We start from the raw sequence: 21,685 nt of genomic DNA, 5'->3' as shown, positions 1-21,685 counted from the left end.
TGAAATGAATGAGGGGTCACCATGTAAAATTGTGGTGGATATTTAAATCCAATCTTTGGCTGTTGAGCCTGTTGCTATCTTGCTGCAATGCTTCTGATTCCAAGCAGTGGGCAGGGACAGCCCTTTCACCCACAAAGTGCTATGATGAAAGGTAAACAAATTTATGTCAAATGGGTGTGAGGATGGGTGGGGTGGCAGCTTGTAAAACTTGAATTAGTTAGGGGGTTGCCTGCTTCAATTTTTTTTTTTTTTTTTTTTTTATAGCAAATGTTTATTATTGTATAAAATGAAAAAAATAAATCTATATATACATACTCGTACACATGAGCCACCACTGGTGCATGCCTTGGACTGGCTACCAAAAACTGAAACAAGAAAAACTTTAACATGACATACTCCACCATTCTCAAACAAAGAATAACATCTCCTAACGAGCTGTTAAAACATATTCCTCAGCTCTTCTTCATATCTGCTGGGATCCACTTCCGGAAACCAAGGGGTTACAAAAAGGATAAAGTAGTGTAATTCTCTCATCATACGAATTATACTTTTGCACAAGTTTTGGGAGCTCTCCAATGGCGACAAGGGAAGGACAGTTTTTTCCAGACCATTGAAGAAACTGAAAAGTTTTCAAAACAAATTCTTAATGTCAATGAAGGAGATATTATGATGATGAAAATGTAAACATTACTCATTAGTCAATCAATCATTTGGTTTCCCCAGGACTCTCCTGCAGAAGACCCATGGCTTCCAGGTAACTGGCAACATCACCAGATATGTCCAAAAGTCACTCCATAAACATATTGTGTTGATGGCTGGGTAAGGCTACAGTAGGGCAATATATACTAAAGTTTTCAGTGGTTTCTGTGTGGTGACTGCCTCTGTAGCAATTTGCTTCTGTGGCCAAGCCTATTCTGTGTTGTTACCATTTTTAAACTGGAGGAACCAATGTCAGGTCCCTGTTTGTGGTGGTCCTCCAAAAAGGACAATGCCTCTTTTCAAAATCTGTCTACCCACTCACCTTCATCAGGAGATGAGCCCAAAATCTATCAACTTCAACTACATTTCTTACACCTTTTCACACATAAGAGAGCTGATAACTGGTGATTGTTCCCCTTCTTTCAGCTGGCATGGAGAGAGAGAGAGAGAGAGAGAGAGAAAACACTGTGGGGCTGAGTTTTCCATTAGGCGAAACTTGAGGCAACAATTGTTATCAAAGTTGGATGGTGATTTGAATAAAGTCATGTCAATGTAGTTCTTGTTTACTGTGGAAGGGATTTTCCCCTTGGGTTTACTCTAACATGGATGAATGGACTAAAAAGCTTGTGGGATAGTCTTGTACTGATTGTTTTGTGATGAGCACGTGTCATTGTGTGTAGAGTAAAATGTAATTAAATAAAAGGAGAGCCAGAAAAAAATGGCCTCTTCCTAAAGGACTTTTAGTAAGGCCTAACTATAATAAATCATATATATACGTACATAAATCATATATCCATACACACACAAAAAAAAAGAAGCAAAATGGCAATTACCTGGAATGCGTGGCTGAATTGTAAATCGAGTTTCTTCAAAATCATCATCCACAAGGACATATATGGCTTTATCTGATCTTGTTACCAAGAGAGGCAAATCAATAATTCCTAACATACCCTGAAACCTAAACAAAAAAAAAAAAAAAAATAATAATAATAATAATAATAAATAAATAAATAAACAAACAAATAAATGAATAAAATTGTGCAACTTGACATTCTAATTATTTTTGAGGGACATATTATGGTTTAAGAATATGAAACAAATATTTGAAAGGTCTGCTGTTTTCATATCAATCAAAAGTATTCTACTAGGTAGTTAGGAAACCCTAATACAAAACAATGGGAAAGCACAGCATATGAACAAAATCATTGAGGACTACAATTTATGTTTAAAAGAGTTTAATGAATTCCTTAGAAAAAGGGATAGTGACTCAGGATTGAATGAGGGTCAATGTGATACAAATCTACAATGGAAGGAATCATTGAAATATATACCAGTGTCTCTGTTTAGCACATGCATACATACATATCAAAAAGCCTTTTTCTAATTAATAAGGCAGGTGGGCAAGTCAAAGCGTATACCCACTTTACACACATTCAAAAGCAAATTCATTGTCCCTCCCATCCTAGTACCTCATAGACCAGTGGTTCCCAAACTAGCACCCCCCTAAGGAGGTGTGAGGAGGATACAAGGGGGGCATGAAGTCATCTGCTTTAAAATATTTGTTTGATTAGAATAATAAAATCATTCAAAGAACAAATATCTGCCGTTACATACATGCAAAGTATAATTATAGCAGTCACTCCAACCGGTTTTCTATTAAGCTAGTTCTCCTTACACGTTTTAGACACATCACATCACCGATACTAACCACACTGACACCACTAAGGACTTGTCACAAACTCCCAATACTTCAATCCTAGAATTCCTAATCTTGTGAGGAAGAAGCAGCAGCATCCATCTCACTAAATTAGTTCAGAAATTGTGCCTTAGTTTTTTTCTTTCCAAATATTATATGCCATGTTTTCAAATCATCTATTCTTAAAATTGCAAGTCAATTTTGCCAATTTGCTAATGTTCAAACTTTTTTTTTTCTCCCTTTGAACCAAATGTTTCATTTTTAGTTACTTAGAAAAATGTCTCTGGAATGTACTATTATTTGTTTGAGTGGCTTTCATTATTAAAATTTAATACAAACAGAAATCTGTTTTCCTGAACAATGTTAACCCCTTCCATACGGTGCCGGACACGTAGGCGTCATGGACTAAGATATAGGTTGAAGCAGCCAAAGCCAGCCGTACGACGTGTCGTAATAATAAAAGCAACATAAAATATATTAACCGCATATATAGATCGTTCTCTCTTCACCCGTGAAATTTTGATAACCATAGAAAATGCGATTACAAAATAATTAGAAAGAATTTCATTATGGAGGGGCTACTACAATAAATATACTCAAGACGCCGATTGGGCAGCCTCGCGAATACACTCGCTCCCCATGACACCTACGTGTGCGGCACCGTATGGAAGGGGTTAACCACTTCCATTCAGTGCCGCACACGTAGGCGTTATGAGGAGCAAGTGGGTACGTGATGTTGCCGAAGTCGCCTTTTGATTATATTTATTGTAGTCGTACCTACGTAACTTCATTCTCTCTAAACTGGCTTCATCATATTTTCTATGGTTATCAAAATTCACGGGTGAAAGAGAACGAACGATTGAGCACCGACTTTAATTTTTATAATGCGATCATTATGACACAACATTGCACATAGGGCAGCTAATGCTGCCAGACGTGCGATGTGCCCCGGAGTGAAGAGGTTAAGAAATAAATGCAAGAATCATTTCACATAAACAAAAGAGGGAGTGGGGACTTGCGGGTCTACTGGAAGCAAAAAGGGGGCGTCAGGTTAAGATAGTTTGGGAACCACTGTCATAGACGAAGGGTCATCTATGTCCCCTACCACACTACTTGGGTGCAAGTCCGTGATTCCTAAGCATTTTTTCATGGCACCAACCTTTAAACTTTCTAGGAAATCTTCATGCATCCCTACATCCTTTTTATGTATATAAATTATGTATTACTATTAGGATGGGTAGAGGTTGTGTAGATCAGATCTTTGTGGTAAGACAGATATGTGAGAAAGCTATAGGAAAGGGGAGGATGTTTTTTGGGCTTTTATGGGTCTGGAAAAGGCTTATGACAGGGTAGACAGAAAGGAACTGTGGGAGGTTTTTGCGGATATACGGGATAGGAGGAAAGCTTCTAGGAGCTGTCAAGAGTTTTTATGAGAGTAGTAGAGCTTGTATCAGGATAGGAAATGGAGAGAGAGTGAGTGGTTCGATGTAAAGGTGGGACTTCATCAGGGATGCGTTACGTCGCCCTGGATGTTCAATTTGTACATGGATTGGTGGTGCGAGAGGTAAATGCAAGGGTGGTGGGTCAGGGATTGGAGATGGTTAAAGAAAATGGAGAAAAGTGGGAGGTGAGCCAGCTGTTGTTTGCGGACAACACTGCGCTTGTGGCAGGATCGGAGGAGGGATTGAGGAAGTTGGTGACAGAGTTTGGGAGAGTGTGTGATAGAAGAGGGCTAAAGATAAATGTGGGTAAAAGTAAAGTGATGAGATGTACAAGGGGTGAAAGTGGCAGCAGACTGGAAGTGAGCATTAAGGGAGAGTGATTGGAGGAAGTGGATAGTTTTAGATACTTGGGTGCAAATGTGGCAGGAAAAGGTGGAGGTAGAATGTAGATTGAGAGAAGCGAGTAAATGCCTTGGTGGATTAAAAAGTGTAATGAGGAATAGACATTTGGGAATGGATGCTGAGAGGAGACTGTATGAAGGAGTGATTGTGTCAACAGCACTGTATGGGGTAGAAACATGGAACATAAGAGAGGAAGAGAGAAGGAGTTTGAATGTGTTTGAGATGAGGTGTCCGAGAAGTATGATGGGGGTTACTAGGCTAGATAGATTGAGAAATGAGGAGGTGAGGAGGAGAACAGCAGTGGAAAGGGAGTTGGATGATAGAGTTGATGAAAGAGTATTAGGATGGTTTGGACACATGGAAAGAATGAGTGAAGAAAGACTAGTAAAAGAGGTATGGAAGGCAGATGTGGAGGGAGGGAACATGAGGGGACGTCCTAGGATGAGGTGGATGGATGGGGTGAAGGGGGCTTTGGGGAAGAGGGGAATGTCTGTTGAGGAAGGATGGGAGAGGACAGAAGACAGGGGTGAATGGAGAATGGTTGTATATGGATGATGATGTGATGCATGAGGTGGAATGGGTGGGGAGATGGGGGTGAGGTAGTATGTGTGAACAAAATTTGACACAGCCCGAGGGGAATTCTCCCCCATCTTCTCCTTTTATGCATGGAGGGGAAGGAGAGGGGGGGTTGCTGATTTAATGAAGCAGGAATGCTGTGGATGTGCTGTGTCTCGCAACACTGATTCTGACCCAGGGCAGTAGACAAGGTGCAGGGATGGACCCGTCATCCAGGAGGTGCAAAGATTAGAGGGAGGGTGGAGTGGAGTGTATTCAGGGATGGAATGGGTTGGAATGATTTTGTGCCTTTTTCTTTTTGGCTACCTCCCTTGTAAGGGGGAAAAACCTTTGGAATATGTATGTATTACTATTCCCAACAGCACTGTATGGGGTGGAAACATGGAAACATAACGAGAGGAAAGAGAGGAGTTTAAATGTGTGTGAGATGAGGTGTCTGTGAAGTATGATGGGGTTACTAGGCTACATAGAGTGAGAAATGAGGAGGTGAGGGGGAGAACAGGGGTGGTAAGGAGTTGGGAGATAGGGTGGATGAAAGTATTGGGATGGGTTGGACACATGAAAAGAATGAGTAAAGAAAGACTAGTAAAAGAGGTGTGGAAGGCAGAAGTGGAGGGAGTGAACATGAGGGGGCAACCTAGGATAAGATGGATGGATGTGGTAAAAGGGGCTTTGGGGAAGAGGGGAATGTCTGTTGAGGAAGGATGGGAGAGGACAGAAGACAGGGGTGAATGGAGAATGGTTGTACATGGATAATGTTGTGATGCATGAGGTGAAATGGGGGGGGGGGGGTAAGGGGTGAGGTAGTATGTGTGAGAAAAATTTGATGCAGCCTGAAGGAATTTCTCCCTGTCTTCTTTTCTAAATGAGGGGACAGAGGGGGGCTCGCTGATTTAATGAAGCGGCCTTGCTGTGGATGTGCTGTGTCTTGCGACACTGCTTCTGACCCAGGGCAGTGGACAAGATGCAGGAATGACCTATCATCCAGGTGCCAAGATAAAAGGGAGGGTATAGGGTGGAGGGGAGTGTATTAGGGATGGAATGAGTGGGAATGGTTTTTATGCCTTTGTTTTTTGGCTACCTCCCTTGTAAGGGGGAAAAAGCCTTTGGTATATGTATGTATGTATTACTATTTCCATTACTATTGGGAGGTACGAATGAAGAATGGTTGTGAATGGACAAAACTGATGTAAACCATTGGAATTTCTACTCCTCTTCTCTATCTATAGGTGAGGGGACAAGGAGGGAGGGTCACCATGTCACTGAAGCAGTAGAGGGTAAACCAGCTTAGGCTGTTGGGCCCAGCTGTGGATTTGCTGCATTGTTTCTAATCTGGGCAGGGATGGCTAAGTAAAAGGGAAACATACAGGTGATGGATGGGTGTAGTTAGTTGAATACCTCAAGTGGCTACCTCCCTTATATGGGGGAAAATGCCTTTTGACATATCTAAGTTACCTCCCTTGTAAGGGGGAAATAGCCTTTGGTATATGTATGTATGTGTGTACTATTCAGTACCCTGTCTGGGGTATTGACTGCATGTTATTCTGGGGTTAAAAGTTGCTCATATACATAAACACATGCACACACACAGATGAATACAAATTTCCACACAATAACATCATTCTCTGGAAGAGCCTGGATAAGGAAATAGTCGAGAAATGAAATAGACAGCAGTTTTTGATGAAGGGTCATGCTATCCTCCACCACACTGCTGTGTCAAAAACAATGCAACAAGGCACACCCTCTCCATTACATGGTGATCAGCCTATAGCCAATGTTGGTCTAACCTTAGCACTTCACCAAACAGAAACACCCAGGGATTGGTGCCACCTTGTGGTGGCAAGGGCTTCCTGTGGGAGTTTGGCCCCCAACTCTTGAGGTTGAGGGGTGGTCACATGACAGAGATGCCACCATACCAGGACCTGTTGTGTTGTCCAGGATGCAACACCACCCCATACTACAACACATTATGGAAGACTGTATTGTACATAATCAAGCATGGCAACAACACAATATACTCTCTATGAGGGATTTATGAGAAAACCCTGTTCCAGCCGTGGCATTCCTCAGGGAGACAGGACTGCTCGGCCAGACAGTCTAATGAACAACTACAACAACAGAAACAAATAAGAACATCCCTCCAGACTTTGTCTTCCTGGCATCCATTCCTATTTTTCCCACCACCTTCCCTGATCAACAGAGACTATGATGTAAGTAAACCCCACTTACTCCTTAATGATAGCCTCATTGAGTTTATTCAACTGCAGCATCTGATTCTTTCCAATATACTTCTTTAGCACAGCTGTTGAAGGTTTAGATGTCTCAGTACGGACAATATAGAAATTGTTATTTTCTTTCTCTTCAATCTGTCAAAATAGAGAATTCTTTTAAATTCATAAAAATATAAACAGACAGATACATAAAATACTTTAAGCATACTACAAATACATGTTAATAGCATCACAAATACACAGCTGTCTCAATTCTTAGATAAATATATCACTAATATAGCAAACAAAACAAATACTTTAATTGGAACCAATGATAGGTACCTCCTTGTGGTGGACCTGCAAGAGATAGCAGAGCTGCCCATTTGCAAAACCCATAAACTCCCTCACCTATATCATGGGGTGCACCTCTGTGGGGCTGACACAGTCTCTCGGTTGGACCCAAAATCTCCAATTTCAACAGGACTTTTTTTTTTTTTTTTTTTTTTAACACCTTTTCACACATGGAGAGCTGAGGACTGGCAACTATCCCCTCTTTCTAATAATTTCACCCAGTGACATGGAAACAGTCCTAAACTGGTACAACAAAACACAATGGTCCAGAGTTTCTTCACAGACGGATCTGAGGGAGGGCCCAAGGACCACTTCTGGCCACTTTGGGGCTCAAAGCAACATTTATTATCAGCACCTTAAATCACGTTCACTGAATACATCACAGTCAGGGAAGACAACATCCAATACAAAAGTGGACTCACAACACTAATACTCTCTTCCCTAACAAAATAAAAGCAACTGCATAATCACTAACAGACATCACAACAGAAATAATCACAATCCATACAAAGAAAAAAAAACTTATATCATGACACCTATGTATCACCCTCTGCATCAGTGCCCCACAGATACATCCCTGAACTCTAACCTCTTAACACAACCAAATCACACATTGGCATGTGACATGAATGCACTCCACCCATTTTGCTTAAAAATAAAAAGCAGACCACTACCTAAACATATAAAAACTCCAGCAAAGTGCTCATCAGACAGGCAACTTCCCTAGACAATGTGCTTACACACATACATACATACACATACACATACACTTTCATCGGATGGATGGCGAGAATTGGAGTTCCGAAAAACAGAAAGGAGAGAGAGAGAGAGAGAGAGAGAGAGAGAGAGAGAGAGAGAGAGAGAGAGAAAAAAAAAAAAAAAAAAAAAAAAAGGAAAATCTATGTGGATCTCAACGGCAAGAAAGTACCTTATTATATTTATAGGGAAGGGGAAAGCTCGTGGTGTAGTGGGAAGGTGATAAAAAAGGAGAAGGGGAGGGATTATTGAGGGAAATGGAAGGGAATGAGGAAGAGGGGGACTTGGTCCAGGAGGCCAGGCGTCTTGAAAAACAAAAGACGGACTGATGATGATGATGATTTCGGTGATGACGGGATCAACAAAAATGTAAAGATTAGAATCTATATAGATAAGAGCAGCACAGTGGAAGGTGATGATAATAATTTCCAGGGATTTAAAGAGGGTGGGGGGATACCAACCTCCCCCGATTAGCAAGACTAGAGGAAAAATTTGAAAAAATAACCGAGCATTGGGAAAGTAGGTTTGGTAACGTAGCCAAGATTGCGCAGAGAGTTGAAAGATTGGAAGAACTAGAGAAGGCAAACAAAAAACTTAACTTATGATATATAAGAATTAAAAAGACAGTTAAAAGAAGATAAAGATGAGAATGAGGAATTAAAGAGGAATAATAAAGACAATAAAGAGGCCATGGCAAAAAGAATCACAGGACTGGAAAAAATCCAAGAAAACAGTAAAGTTGCATCTACTGACATAATTAAGCAACAAATGAAAGAACAAACTAAAGACTCAGTTATTAAAGTGATGAGACCGAGGGAGAATATAGTAAGAGACTTAGCAGACAAAAAGAAATGTATAATTATTTTAGGAATGGGAAGAGAAATTTAACCAAAATAGAACCACAAGAATTAAAGAGGAAAAAGAAAAAGTAAACAGTTTACTAGAATTAGTTCAGGAAGATGAACCTGAAAACATGAAACAAATTGAAGAGATGTTTAGACTCGGAAAATATAGTACAGATAAGACCAGACCAATTAAGATTAAATTCAGGTCACAAACAGCAGAGAATATCTTAGCAAAGACAGGGAAATTAGCAGCAAGTGAACAATATAATAAGGTATGGATAATAAGAGAAATGAATAAAGAGGAATGAGAGGAAGAAAAAATGAAAAGGCAATAAGCTAAAGAAAAAAATGAGAACAAAACGGAGTCAGAAAAAGAAGAATTCTATTGAAGAGTAGTGAATATGAAAGCGAGGAAATGGACCCTAACAGAAAGAAACAATAGAAACAGAAAATACAATGGAAATAACAGAAAGTTAAGCATGTCCTACACAAATATAGATGGATTAACAACAGGACTGAATGAACTGAATGAGTATCTGAAGGAAAAAGAACTGGACATAATGGGAATTGTTGAGACAAAATTAACCCCTTCCATACGGTGCCGCACACGTAGGCGTCATGGGGAGCGAGTGTATTCGCGAGGCTGCCATATCGGCGTCTTGATTATATTTATTGTAGTCGCCCCTCCATAATGACATTTTCTAATTCTTTTGTAATCGCATTTTCTATGGTTACCAAAATTCACGGGTCAAGAGAGAACAATCGATATAAGCGGTGACTATATTTTATGATGCGAGTATTATTACGACACGTCGTACGGCTGGCATTGGCTGCTGCCACCGAGATCTAAGTCCATGACGCCTACGTGTGCGGCACCGTATGGAAGGGGTTAAAAGGTCCACTACCACCCAACAGCATAAGACACAATGCATATAATTATTGGATTAGAAACAGAGAGATAAAGCAAGGGGGTGGAGTTATGTTCCTGACAAAGGATATAAACGTGAAGAGTGTCACATATGGAAAGAATTGAGTAGAGATGATTATGATAGAAGTAGAAGACAGAGATAAGAAGAGCAGAATTTTTTTTAATAAACTATGCCCCCAAAAAACAGCCTTGTGGGAAGAGAGTGAAAATAAAAGTATGTTAGAAGAACAAAAGAATAACATTAAATAAGATAATGGAAGATGGAGGAAGAATGAACCTGAAAATGGGCGACTTTAATTGCAAAGTCTGCTGGGAAGAGATGACAGTAAAGGGTGGAGAAGACTCATGGGGAAATGTTCTACTTGAGATGATTATTGACCACACAATGACACAATGGGATTCAAGAGAACACTAGGTATAGAAATGAAGAAACCATCGAGGACTAGACCTAATAATCACATCAGAACCTGAAATAGTGGAAAATATAACATACAAGACACCATTAAGTAAAAGTGACCACTTATTGATAGAACTAGAACTAAATGAGGAAAAATACATGAAAAGAAATGAACAATATAGAAATGGAAGATTTATGTATGATTTTTTTTTCTTTTTAATAAGAGAATTCTTTCAAAAATGAAAAACTGGGAAAGAATACACAAAGAAGATACAACAGTAGAAGAGAAATGGAATATTTTGACAAAAAAATTATAATTAAGGAGTGGGAAAGTATGTCCCAAGACAAAAACAAGGAAAAAGAATATGTAAAGTGCTGGTACAACAAAAGTTGTAGGGAGTTAAAAGACAAAAGAGATAAAGCTTAGACCAAATAGAAGAAAGGACAAAAGGCCTGAAAAATGGAAAATATATACTAGTTATAGAAATGAATATGTACAAGTTGTGCATAGACAAAGAGAGAAGATATGAATAACAGATGTCATAGAAAAATGTAAAGATCAACCAAAACTATTTATAGATTTGTAAACAACAAACTGAAAAACAAGAATTGGTGAAACTGCAACAAGGAGTTGAATACACAGAGGAAATAGAAATGGCAGAAATTATGAACAAGCATTTTAAATCGGTGTTTACAAGGGAGAACATACAACCTGAAGAGATCGAATGGGAAGAGAAAGTCCCCCCTATGAAAGAAATAGAAGTAACAAAGAACGAAATAATGAAACACTTGAGCAATCTTGATGTCAGAAATCTCATGGACCAGATGAAATAGCAAACTGGATTTTGAAAGAATGCAGGAATGAACTGGCAGACATAATACATAGCATAATAAACAGTTCCTTGAAAGAAGGAAAAGTTCCAGAAGATTGGAAAAGAGCAAATATAGTACCTATATACAAAGGAGGAAATAAAGAAGACCCTACAAACTATAGACCAGTCTCTCTAACAAGTACAATAGCAAAAATCTGTGAAAGAATTATCAAAAGTAGATGGGTAAAGTATTTAGAAAAAAAAACAACGTACTAAATCCAAGGCAGTTTGGATTCAGACAAGGACGATCATGCGTCACCAATTTAATATGTTTCTATTCAAGGCTAATAGATATAATACAAGAAAGAGATGGATGGGCTGATTGTGCATTTCTAGACCTAAAAAAAGCTTTTGACAAAGTACCACATAAAAATTTACTTAAGAAATTAGAAACTGAAGGAGGAATACAGGGCAAACTACTTAAATGGATGGAAGACTTTTTGCAAGAAAGAAAAATGAGAGTAGTGATAAGAGACAAACACTCAAAATGGGATGAAGTAATAAGCGGTGTTCCCCAAGGAACAGTTTTGGCCCCAATAATGTTTGCTATATATATTAATGATATGGATAAAGAAATTGAAAGTTACATGAGCTTCTTTGCAGATGACGCAAAAACTGTTAAAAAAGTGAACAACGGAAGAAGATTATGAGTCACTACAGAGTGATCTCAATAAAGTATGGGAATGGAGTAGGAAGTGGGAGATGGAGTTCAATACCAAAAAGTGTAGTATAATGGAATTTGGAAAAAGCAAAAAAAAGAATAGAAGGATCATATAAATTGGGAGAAGGAATTAAAAAAGTGGAAAATGAGAAGGACTTAGGAGCCATTATTATAAATAGTATGTCGCCCCTAAGAAACATATAAAAATTATTTTTTGAGAAACTTATAATTTAATAAGAACAATCAAAGTGCCATTTACTTACCTGGATGAAGAAATGGTGAAGAAAATACTAATCACTTTGATAAGACCAAGATTAGAATATGCAGTGACAATGTGGTCACCAAGTACAAAAAAGTATAACAAAACTTGAAAGAATACAAAGAGCAATTACAAAATTGGCACCAACACTCTCAAAACTATCATATGAAGAGAAACTAGCAAAACCTGAGCTACAGACACTAGATCAAAGAAGAGAGGAGATTTGATAAACTATTTGCAGAATCATGGACGGGCATAGAAATCAATTGATAGAGAGGATCTAATAAAATGGGATGAAAGAAATACAAGAGGACACGGAATGAAAATAAAGAAAGGACAGCTATAGAAGAGATCTGAAAAAGAATAGCTTTCCTCACAGAGTAAAAGACATTTGGAACAAGTAACATGAGAAAGAAGTGTGTGAAAAAACAATAGATGAATATAAAAATAGTTTATATAAAATGTGATATAAAGATGGGACACCATGAGCATACCCCTTCCCGTAAAATACAACTAAGTAAATACACACATTACACATATATATATATATATATATATAGTACTACTTCTCATGAACGGACATTATTTAGCTGTGTTTGTGGTGTTTTTGCTGTGTTTTCGGTGTTTTTGGTGCTGTTGTTTAGTGCGTGTAATCACTATGCCACCCAAAAAACCACTCCAAATCAACGGATTATTCACATCAACAGACACTGTTACCCCCCCATTTAGTCCGTTAATGAGAGGTAGTACTGTGAATATATATATATATATATATATATATATATATATATATATATATATTATATATATATATATATATATATATAACGTAGAAACCACTGTTGGAGTAGAAAAGACTGGAAACGGGGAATCTATATATTTTCGATTGCAAACTGCAATCCTCTTCAGTAGATTACAATTAAGAGAGAAGCGTGCTGTTTAAGTAGCACCCCTAACAAAAGAAAGGGGAACATGGGATTCCCCGTTTCATGTCTTTTCCACTCCATCAGTGGTTTCTACATTATTGACAAATGTGTGTTTACATTTTTCACCTGTAATATATATATATATATATATACCAATGGTTCCCCCCACGTTACATGGGAGGTAGCTAAAAAATACAAAAAGCATAAAAACCACTCCCACCCATTCCATCCCCATATACTTCAACTCTCATTCACCCCTTCCCTCCCTCTTTATCCTGGCTCCTCCTAGATGACAGGTCATCCCTACATCTTGCCCATCGCTCTAGGTCAGAAGCAATGCAATAAGACATTATACATCCACAGCATGGCCACTTCATTTAATCAGTGAACTCCCTCTCTGTCCCCTCATGCAGAAAAAGAGAGGATGGGGAGAAATCCCTTCTGATTGCGTCAAAAATATCATTCACATGTACTCCCTCACCCTCACCCCCACCCACTCCCTTTCATGCATCACAGCATTCTCCACTCACTTCTATCTTCTGTCTTCTCCCCTCTGTTCTCAACAGACATTTCCCTCTTTCCCTGCCTCTTTTACCCCATCCATCCATCTCATCCTTGATCACCCCCTCATGCTCACTCCTTCCTTCCTCACCTTTTACTAATCTTTCTTCACTCATTCTTTCCATGTGTCTGAACCATCCCAATACTCTTTTATCAACCCTATCCCACAACTCCCCTTCCAACCCCATTCTCCTCCTTACCTCCTTGTTCCTCACTCTATCCAGCCTAGTAACCCCTCCCATACTTCTCAGGTACCTCATCTCAAACACATAACATACAACCTACTAAGGTCAATGAAAGTGGTATTTGAATACTTGGATGAAGATATGATAAAAAAAATATTAGTCACATTGATTGGACCAAAAATGGAATATGCAGCGACACTATGGACACCCAGTGCTAAAAAGAACACAAGGAAACTAGAAAGAATACAGAGAGCAACAACAAATTTGGCACCAGCTCTTTCCAAATTAACATACGAACAAAGATTATCGAAATTAGAACTACCAACACTAGAGCAAAGAAGAGAAAGAGGTGATCCGCTGACTATATCTAGAATCATGAAAGGAATGGAAATCCTTGACAAAAAAAAAACTAAAAAAATGACAATGGAAAAACAAGAGGTCATGAAAAGAAACTAAAAAAGGACAACTACAGAAGAGATCGGAAAAAGAATACCTTTCCACACAGAGTGCTGGATATATGGAATAACTTAATGAAAAAACAGTGTGTGAAAATACTATTCACAATTTTAAGAATAAACTTGATGCTGAAAGATACAAAGACGGGTCACCACAAGCATAGCTCCCTTCCTGTATAATACAACTAGGTAAATACATCTCAGCCCCATGCAGTGCTGTCAACACAATCTCTCCTTCATACAATCTCCTCTTAGCATACATTTCCAAATGTCTATTTCTCATTACTCCTCCCTTTCCTGCCACATTCGCACCCAAGTATCTAAAAACTATTCCACTTCCTCCAGTCTCTCTAACCTTAATACTCACCTCCAATTTGATGCCACATTCTCCCCTTGTACACTTCATCACCTTACTTTTATCCACATTTATCTTCAACTTTCTTCTTTTGCACACCTTCCCAAAACTCTGTCACTAACTTCCTTAATCCCTCTGATCCTGCCACAAGCCGTGGTCATCAGCAAACAACAAACTGGCTTATCTCCCATTTTTCTTTAACCATATCCAATCCCCAGCCCATTATACTTGCATTTATCTCTCGCACCACCCCATCCATGTATAAATTGAACCAGTGAAATAATGCAATTACGACAATGTGCTTACCTTCTCTAAAACAACAAACATGAGAAACCATCCATAATCTCCACTTAGACCATTTTTCCAGTAAAGAATCAACAGAACTTGAAGGAAAAATAAACCATACATACAAGAGAATATTCATAATCTAAAAGAAAACAAAGAATACACATGGGTGGTCAAGCCAAGCATGGACCCACGTCAGAACTAAATAAAAACTCGTTCAACCACCCAAAGGATAAATTATCACACTGTTACCCACCACAATGCAGCAAGGCAAAGCACTTGTATAGTAGGACCTGACAGCTAGAGCTGGTTTACCCCCACTGCTTCACTGTATAACAGACTTTCTTCATCCAATCAAATGATGAAGCAGATGACATCACCACTTCAGGCTATCCCATAATTTCCTTCATTAAGAATCTCTCTCCATTTACTTATCTTTTGCACATTCTCTCCTGTCCAACACCCCATTCAACTACTCACATCAATTCTTTGTCTTCCTCAAGCCCACTCCACCCATTTCTGCTTTCCACACTAAGTTTTGTCTTTCCTGATTCATTCTCTTTATGTACACAAAGTACCTAAGCACTATGTTCTACCCTGTTCAACAGCTTCTCCCCCAATTATCTGCTTCACCTCCAAATTTCTCACTATCAACTCTTGCAACACCTACCTTACTTCTCACACAATTAGCCTCAAAAGCATTCTGACTCTTCCTTATATGTGACATGAGAAAAAAAATGCCCAGGAGGAATGATTAAGTAGATTTTAACTGACTAATGTGAGTGTGTGCTTTAAATTGGCCACCTCACCCTGACAAGGGGGGAAAGGGCCTTTTATATATGTATGCATGTGCGAGTGTGTGTGTATATATATATATATATATATACATATATATATATATATATATATAAATATATTATATATACATATATATACACACACACTATTCAAGAATTTAAGAACAAACTTGATGCTGAATGATGAAACAGGGAGCTTGGTTCAGCCCCCCGCCCTCACGAGCATAGCTCCGCTGTCGCCGTATAATATATCTTGGTAAAATACACACATCACACATTTGTCTATTTGATGATGAGAGGGGTTAACGGAGAAAGAAGAAAAAAAAAACAGAATAAAAAAACTTTACAGCTAATAAGACCAAAGACTTGGAAGAGTAACCCAGCAAAACGTGAATATGAGACCACCGCGGGAAGTACCGAAAAAGAGAATATAAAAAAATTTGAAAGAATTACAAAGAGCAACAAACAAAAACTGGGCACCAGTCTCCTTTCCAAAGTGAGCATATTAAGTGGAATACAAATGACTTGTGCGGCCAAATTAGGAAATTAGCCTAACTTCTGGAACAAAGAAGGGGAAAGATGTGAGGGACCTACTATCAGAGGAGAATGTATTGTAAGGAATGGTAATTCGATAAAGATAAAGAATGATTTATTGAAATGGGACAATGGGAAAAAAAAACAGTAGAGGACACGAAAAAGAAACTCTAAAAAAAAAGATAATTACAGAAGAGGGGGATCTAAAATAATATATATCTTGTTCCCCACACAGAGTAGTGGCAGGTGAGTGATAGAGTACCTGGAAAGACAAATTAGACAAACAGAGGAAAAGTAGTCAGGTGGGGTGGTGGCAAAACATCTGATTCAAGGATTTTTAGAGAAAATAACATGTTGCTGAAAGAGTACAAAGAGCAGGTCACCAACGAAGCATAGCTCCCTTGCCCATATATATTACAATTTAGGTTGAAACATGACCGAGACTTCAAGCATTAAGCCCTCTGACAATCCATTTCCACTTGGCGCATCCAAGCACAAATCTACTCTCATTTGTAGCCCATGTTCCGCAAATTACATAAGGTTAACGACAAGTACTTTATGTATCCTTGGTCACTGTTTACAAATGACATACATCTTGCTGTTTTTCTCATGACCACTCAGGGTATCTTCTATGCGGTTGGTGCCCCCAATACCTGTTGTGAATTAATCTCTTCCTGATCCTGAACCTTTTAACTTTTCACTTTCGTATCTGTCTCCCTGAATTATATTAGCCAGCCTCCTCCCCAAGGTGGACAACTGTGTTGTTAAAGCCTTGTGGCCCCTCCACCCACTTAGATACTCTACCACTACCTTTACTCTTTGATGTATGTAAACTTAATTTTCTTCCTTAATCTCACCAGAGTTTACCAACCTCAGCGAAGCTAGCTAATGTCTCTGCAAGTAGAAATCGAGTGCGATTTGTTATATTTGACCGAGGATTGGTCTACGTGTGTCAAGAGAGTGCTCATACTATACATACCTTAAAGTGCGAAATATCTGCCGCAATGGTAAAGCCTTCTTTTATATCAAGATTTTTAGAATTCATTTGAAAAACAATCTGTAGATGAACATGGTGTTATTGAGATTGGGATGGAGTTCCTGTAGGAAAAAAGGCTTGCTGGGAAATTCTAGGGACTGTATATTGATGAGTTGGGCAGAGTAGTCTTCATGTATGACGCTGAGAACAAGTAGTCCATTGTCTATTTTTACGGCTCATGGGATGCTCTTCTTCTTACGCGATGGGATGCAGAGGCCACCCTTTGGATAGCTCTTCCTTGTGTAATTTGGAACTGGTCTGGATTACTTGTCTTATAAACTTGTTAGTAGTTGCTTGAAAAAGTTCTGGCTAACTTTGTAGATAAAATCAAGTATAGAATACAATTGCTGGTGGAAAAAAAAAAGAACGTGAGGCGAGCAATATATAGTATACTAAACATCATAATTTCTGTACAATAAAATAATTGAAATGATAAAAGTACAATTTGGGAACCATGGCAGAGCAATTCGTATCTACTCTTAAGTTAAAGAGAATCGTACCAATCATGGTCTCTTGAAGCATTACGTAAGCTGTTATTAATTACTATTAAACAGGGTAGGTTAGAGTGCCAAGATGAATTGTGTTATTGGGAAAAAAAACTGAAGTGGAGAGGAAGAAAGGGACCAGAAACAAGAAATAACTTGGAAAGCCAGGGGGATGGACATAGTGAAACGATTAGTGAGGGGGTAAGACCAGGAATGTGGTAGCCAGACAAGGTAATAGGGGGCATTGGGGGGAGTATGGATAAGGAAGGGGCAATGTCCGATCAATGCAACGGAAGAGAGTGGCATAACAGAGTTAAAAGTGGGTGGTATGAAGAAATGATACAGGGTAATAAAGACCTAGAGGTACAATTGAGCAACTTGAGAGCAGCTGTTTCAATTATAAAGATGATTCAGCTTGAATGAGAAAGGAAATAAGGTTAAGGGGACTGCTCACATTTTGATGATCCTATATCTTTATGTTACGTATGACATTTGCGGACTTCCTGGAGGAGAACATAATGGGTGTTTGCAGTTGAAGGAAAAATATGACCGATGGTTTCCGCCAAATTTTTGTTTTGTCTTCGCCCCATTTTCTGGTAGACCCCAATTAGAAAATTGCGAGAGAGTCGTGGGGGAAGGTCAAGTTGATTGGTTGTGAGGTAAGAGGATGTGGAGGACTATCATGCAGGGATGGTGTGATATGTCGACCTCCCTGGCTCTGTAATTCAATCTATACATGAATGGGATGGTGCTGCAACGAGGGTGAAATGCGAAGGTCAGCTGGGTCAGGGACTGGTGGTCGAAGGCGTGGAGGTGTACATTGGAGGGTGTTATGTGAGCGTTGAGAGCGGGCTGGGGGGGGGTGCGAGGAGGGATCGGGTGGGGGTGGGAGGGGGATGCGACGTGGGTTGGGATAGGCCGTGTGTTAGATTTTTGTTAGACTGGTTGTCTGTAGTTGTAGTAGTTTTGGGGGGTAGGGCTGTGGTGCCGGGCGACAGGGGTGGCTGGGTACTAGAAGCGGTCGGGGGGGGAGGAGGGCGGTTGGTGTGTAGAGGTGGGGTGATGTAGAGGCACAGGGGTGTTACTGTTTAGTTGTTTATGTGTTGTGCTGGTTGGTGGATTAGATGTTGGACGATGGTTGGTGGTGTGGTAGTTTTGGCAGTTTTATAGGTGATGTTAGCTGTTTTCTTTTTGTAGGGTTCTTTTTTTCTTTCATCTTTAGGTCTCTAGTTTGTTATCTAGTTCTTTTTGTTTTCGTTAGGTTAGCCGGATGTCGAGAGGTTTTAGCTGTTTATGTGTTTTTTTTTGCGGCGTTTTCTCTTCGCTTTTCCTTAGTTAGTTTTTTTTCCTCTAGTTGTTTTTATTGTCCTTAGTCTTGTAGATTTGTTTGGTAGGTTTTTTTTAGTCTTTAGATAGGACCGCTGGTCTTTTTAGTTTTTTTTCGTATTATCTTTTAGTTTATATTTTTCCATTTAGATTATGTTAGGTTAAGTTTTAGTTTGTTAGGTAGTAGGATTAGGTTTTTGTTTTCTAGTATTCTTTTTTTTTTGCCGTTTTTTAGAGGTTTGTTTAGATTTAGATGGTGTTGATAGGTTGATTGCTTGTCCGTTTTTAGCGGATTTCTTTTTTTTTTGCTCTTCATAGTGTTTTAGATGTTTTTTTTTTTAGGTTTAGGCCTTTTAGTTCTTTTAGCCTTGTTACGTGCGTGTGTGTAGTTTTTAGTGTTTTATTGTTAGGGGGGTGGGGGGGGTCGGGTGTGTTCAGTTGTGTTTAGTTTCGTTTTTGTTTTCTTTAGTTTAGTTATTTTTTTTTATGTTGATGGTATGGTCGTTGTTATCTTCGTTACTTGAGTTGGGTCTCTTATTTGTTTTTTTTAGTTAGATGTTTTTTTTTAGATTTAGTATGTTAGATTTTTTCTTAGACTGTGGTTGTTTTTTTTTTGGGCTTTATAGAGGTTTATATTAGATGTTAGCTTTGTTAGTTGTTTTTTTGTTTTGTGATTTTTTGTTGTTGTTTGGTTAACTTCTTGTCTCTCCTTTGTTTTTTGTTCTGCTGTCAGAGGTTTTTTTGTCTTGATGGTGACACAGAAAAATGGGAAGAAAAAATGGGTGAAATTTAGTGCCAGTCTTGTTGTTTGTCTTGGACAACACTGCACTTGTAGCAGGATCAGAGGGAGGGAGTATTGAAGGAAGTATAGTAGGACCAGGAGGTTTGAGGAAGGGGCATGGTGGGGAAAAGAAGGGAAAGAGTGAAAGATAGTAATGTTGGGATCGCACTAAGGATAATGGTGATGTAGAATGTTACAAGGAGGGATGGAAAGGGTTAGTGACTGCAGGCTGAATCTCGTGGAAAGTGAGCATTGAAAGGGTTGACGAGAGACTGGGAGGGGGAAGGATGTGGATAGGTTGTTTAGATACTTGGGGTTGCGAATTTGTGGGCAAGAAAAGGGAGTGAGGGTTAAGGGGAAGTGGCAGGGGTGGATTGGTAAGGAAGTGTAAGATTGAGAAGAAGGGCAAGGTAGAATGCCTTTGGGTGGGAATTTGTTGAAGTGCCGCTTCCCTCCGGGCCGCTCATAAATCTCGTGGGCAGCATTAGCTGCCAGACGTGCGGTTGTGTGCGGTGACATAATAACGTCGCATTATAGTAGAAATAAAGTTAGGCCGCGTTGTATGGCTCGGTTCTCTCTTTCTCACCCTGTTATGAGAATTATTGTAGGATAACCATGAGAAAATATTTGGATGAAGATCCAGTTTACAGGAGTGTCTACTGGGGGTGTGGTCACAACAGCGTGAGGTCATGCAAGAGATTATATATAGAAATGATAATCAAGATTGCCGACATCGGCATCCTCACGTACCCACTTGCTCCTCATGATGCCTACATGGGCGTCATCGTATTGAATGGGTTAAAAAGTGTTAATGAGAAATAGACATCTGGCAATGGGATGCTAAGAGGAGCTTATATGAAGGAGTGATTGTACCAACAGCACTGTACGAGGCAGAAACATTGGAATACAAGAGAGGAAGAGAAAAGGAGTTTGAATATGTTTGAGATGAAATGTTTGAGAAGTATGATAGGGGTTACTAGGCTAGATAGAGTGAGAAATGAGGAGGTGAAGAGGAGAACAGGGGTGGAAAGGGAGCTGGGAGATAGGGTTGATGAAAGAGTATTAGGATGGTTTGGACACATGGAAAGAATGAGTGAAGAAAGATAAGTAAAAGAGGTGTGGAAGGCAGAGGTGGAAGGAGTGAATATGAGGGGCATCCTAGGATGAGGTGGATGGATGGGGTGAAAGGGCCATTACAAAAGAGAGGATTGTCTGTTGAGGAAGGACGGGAGAGGACAGAAGATAGGGGTGAATGGAGAAGGGTTGTGTATGGATGATGCTGTGATGCATGAGGGGGTGAGGAAGTATGAGAAAAAATTTGACGCAGCCCAAAGGGATTTTCCCCCGTCTCCTTTTCTGCATGAGGGGACAGAGGGGGTGGGGTCGCCGATTTTATGAAGCGGCCGTGCTGTGGATATGCTGTCTTGCGACACTGCTTCTGACCCATGGCAGTGGACAGGATGCAGGGATGACCTGTCATCCAGGAGGTGCCAAGATAAGAGGAAGGGAGAGGGTTAAGGGGTGTGGAATATTTAGGGAATGGAATGGGTGGGAGTGGTTGCTATGCCCTTTTTGTTTTGGCTACCCCCCGTGTAAGGGGGAAAAAGCCTTTTGGTACATGTTATGTATGTATGGCACCCAATCTATATCTACCTTTTTTAACATGAAATTTACATTGTCCTCACCTAACTTAATCTCACACAATCATTCCATAGAAAAAAAATAATCTTTCAAATGCCAAGAATGAAGTGAAAAATTTGATTGCATGATACTGTAACAGTACCGAAAAATACTTACATGTATTTTGTTTTGTGGCGACAGTATCCACATATTCCAAAACATCCTCAACTCTCAATTTCGAACTC

The 21,685-nt window shown here is 39.4% G+C and overlaps 1 protein-coding gene across 1 annotated transcript; it reads right to left on the bottom strand.

Annotated features, from left to right (window-relative positions):
• Positions 1–542: 542 nt before the first annotated feature.
• LOC143037737 (uncharacterized) lies at positions 543–17,237 on the bottom strand. Its single transcript, XM_076206285.1, has 4 exons — positions 17,172–17,237; positions 7,045–7,181; positions 1,533–1,657; positions 543–619 (listed from the first exon to the last, which is right to left on the bottom strand). Exons 1-4 carry the CDS (start codon positions 17,235–17,237, stop codon positions 543–545), a joined length of 405 nt encoding a protein of 134 aa, XP_076062400.1.
• Positions 17,238–21,685: the final 4,448 nt, after the last annotated feature.

Source organism: Oratosquilla oratoria, chromosome 23, assembly GCF_046742065.1.
Source record: "Oratosquilla oratoria isolate Oo_2021 chromosome 23, ASM4674206v1, whole genome shotgun sequence".
NCBI lineage: Eukaryota > Metazoa > Arthropoda > Malacostraca > Stomatopoda > Squillidae > Oratosquilla > Oratosquilla oratoria.
This window is presented reverse-complemented; position numbering and strand designations above follow the sequence as displayed.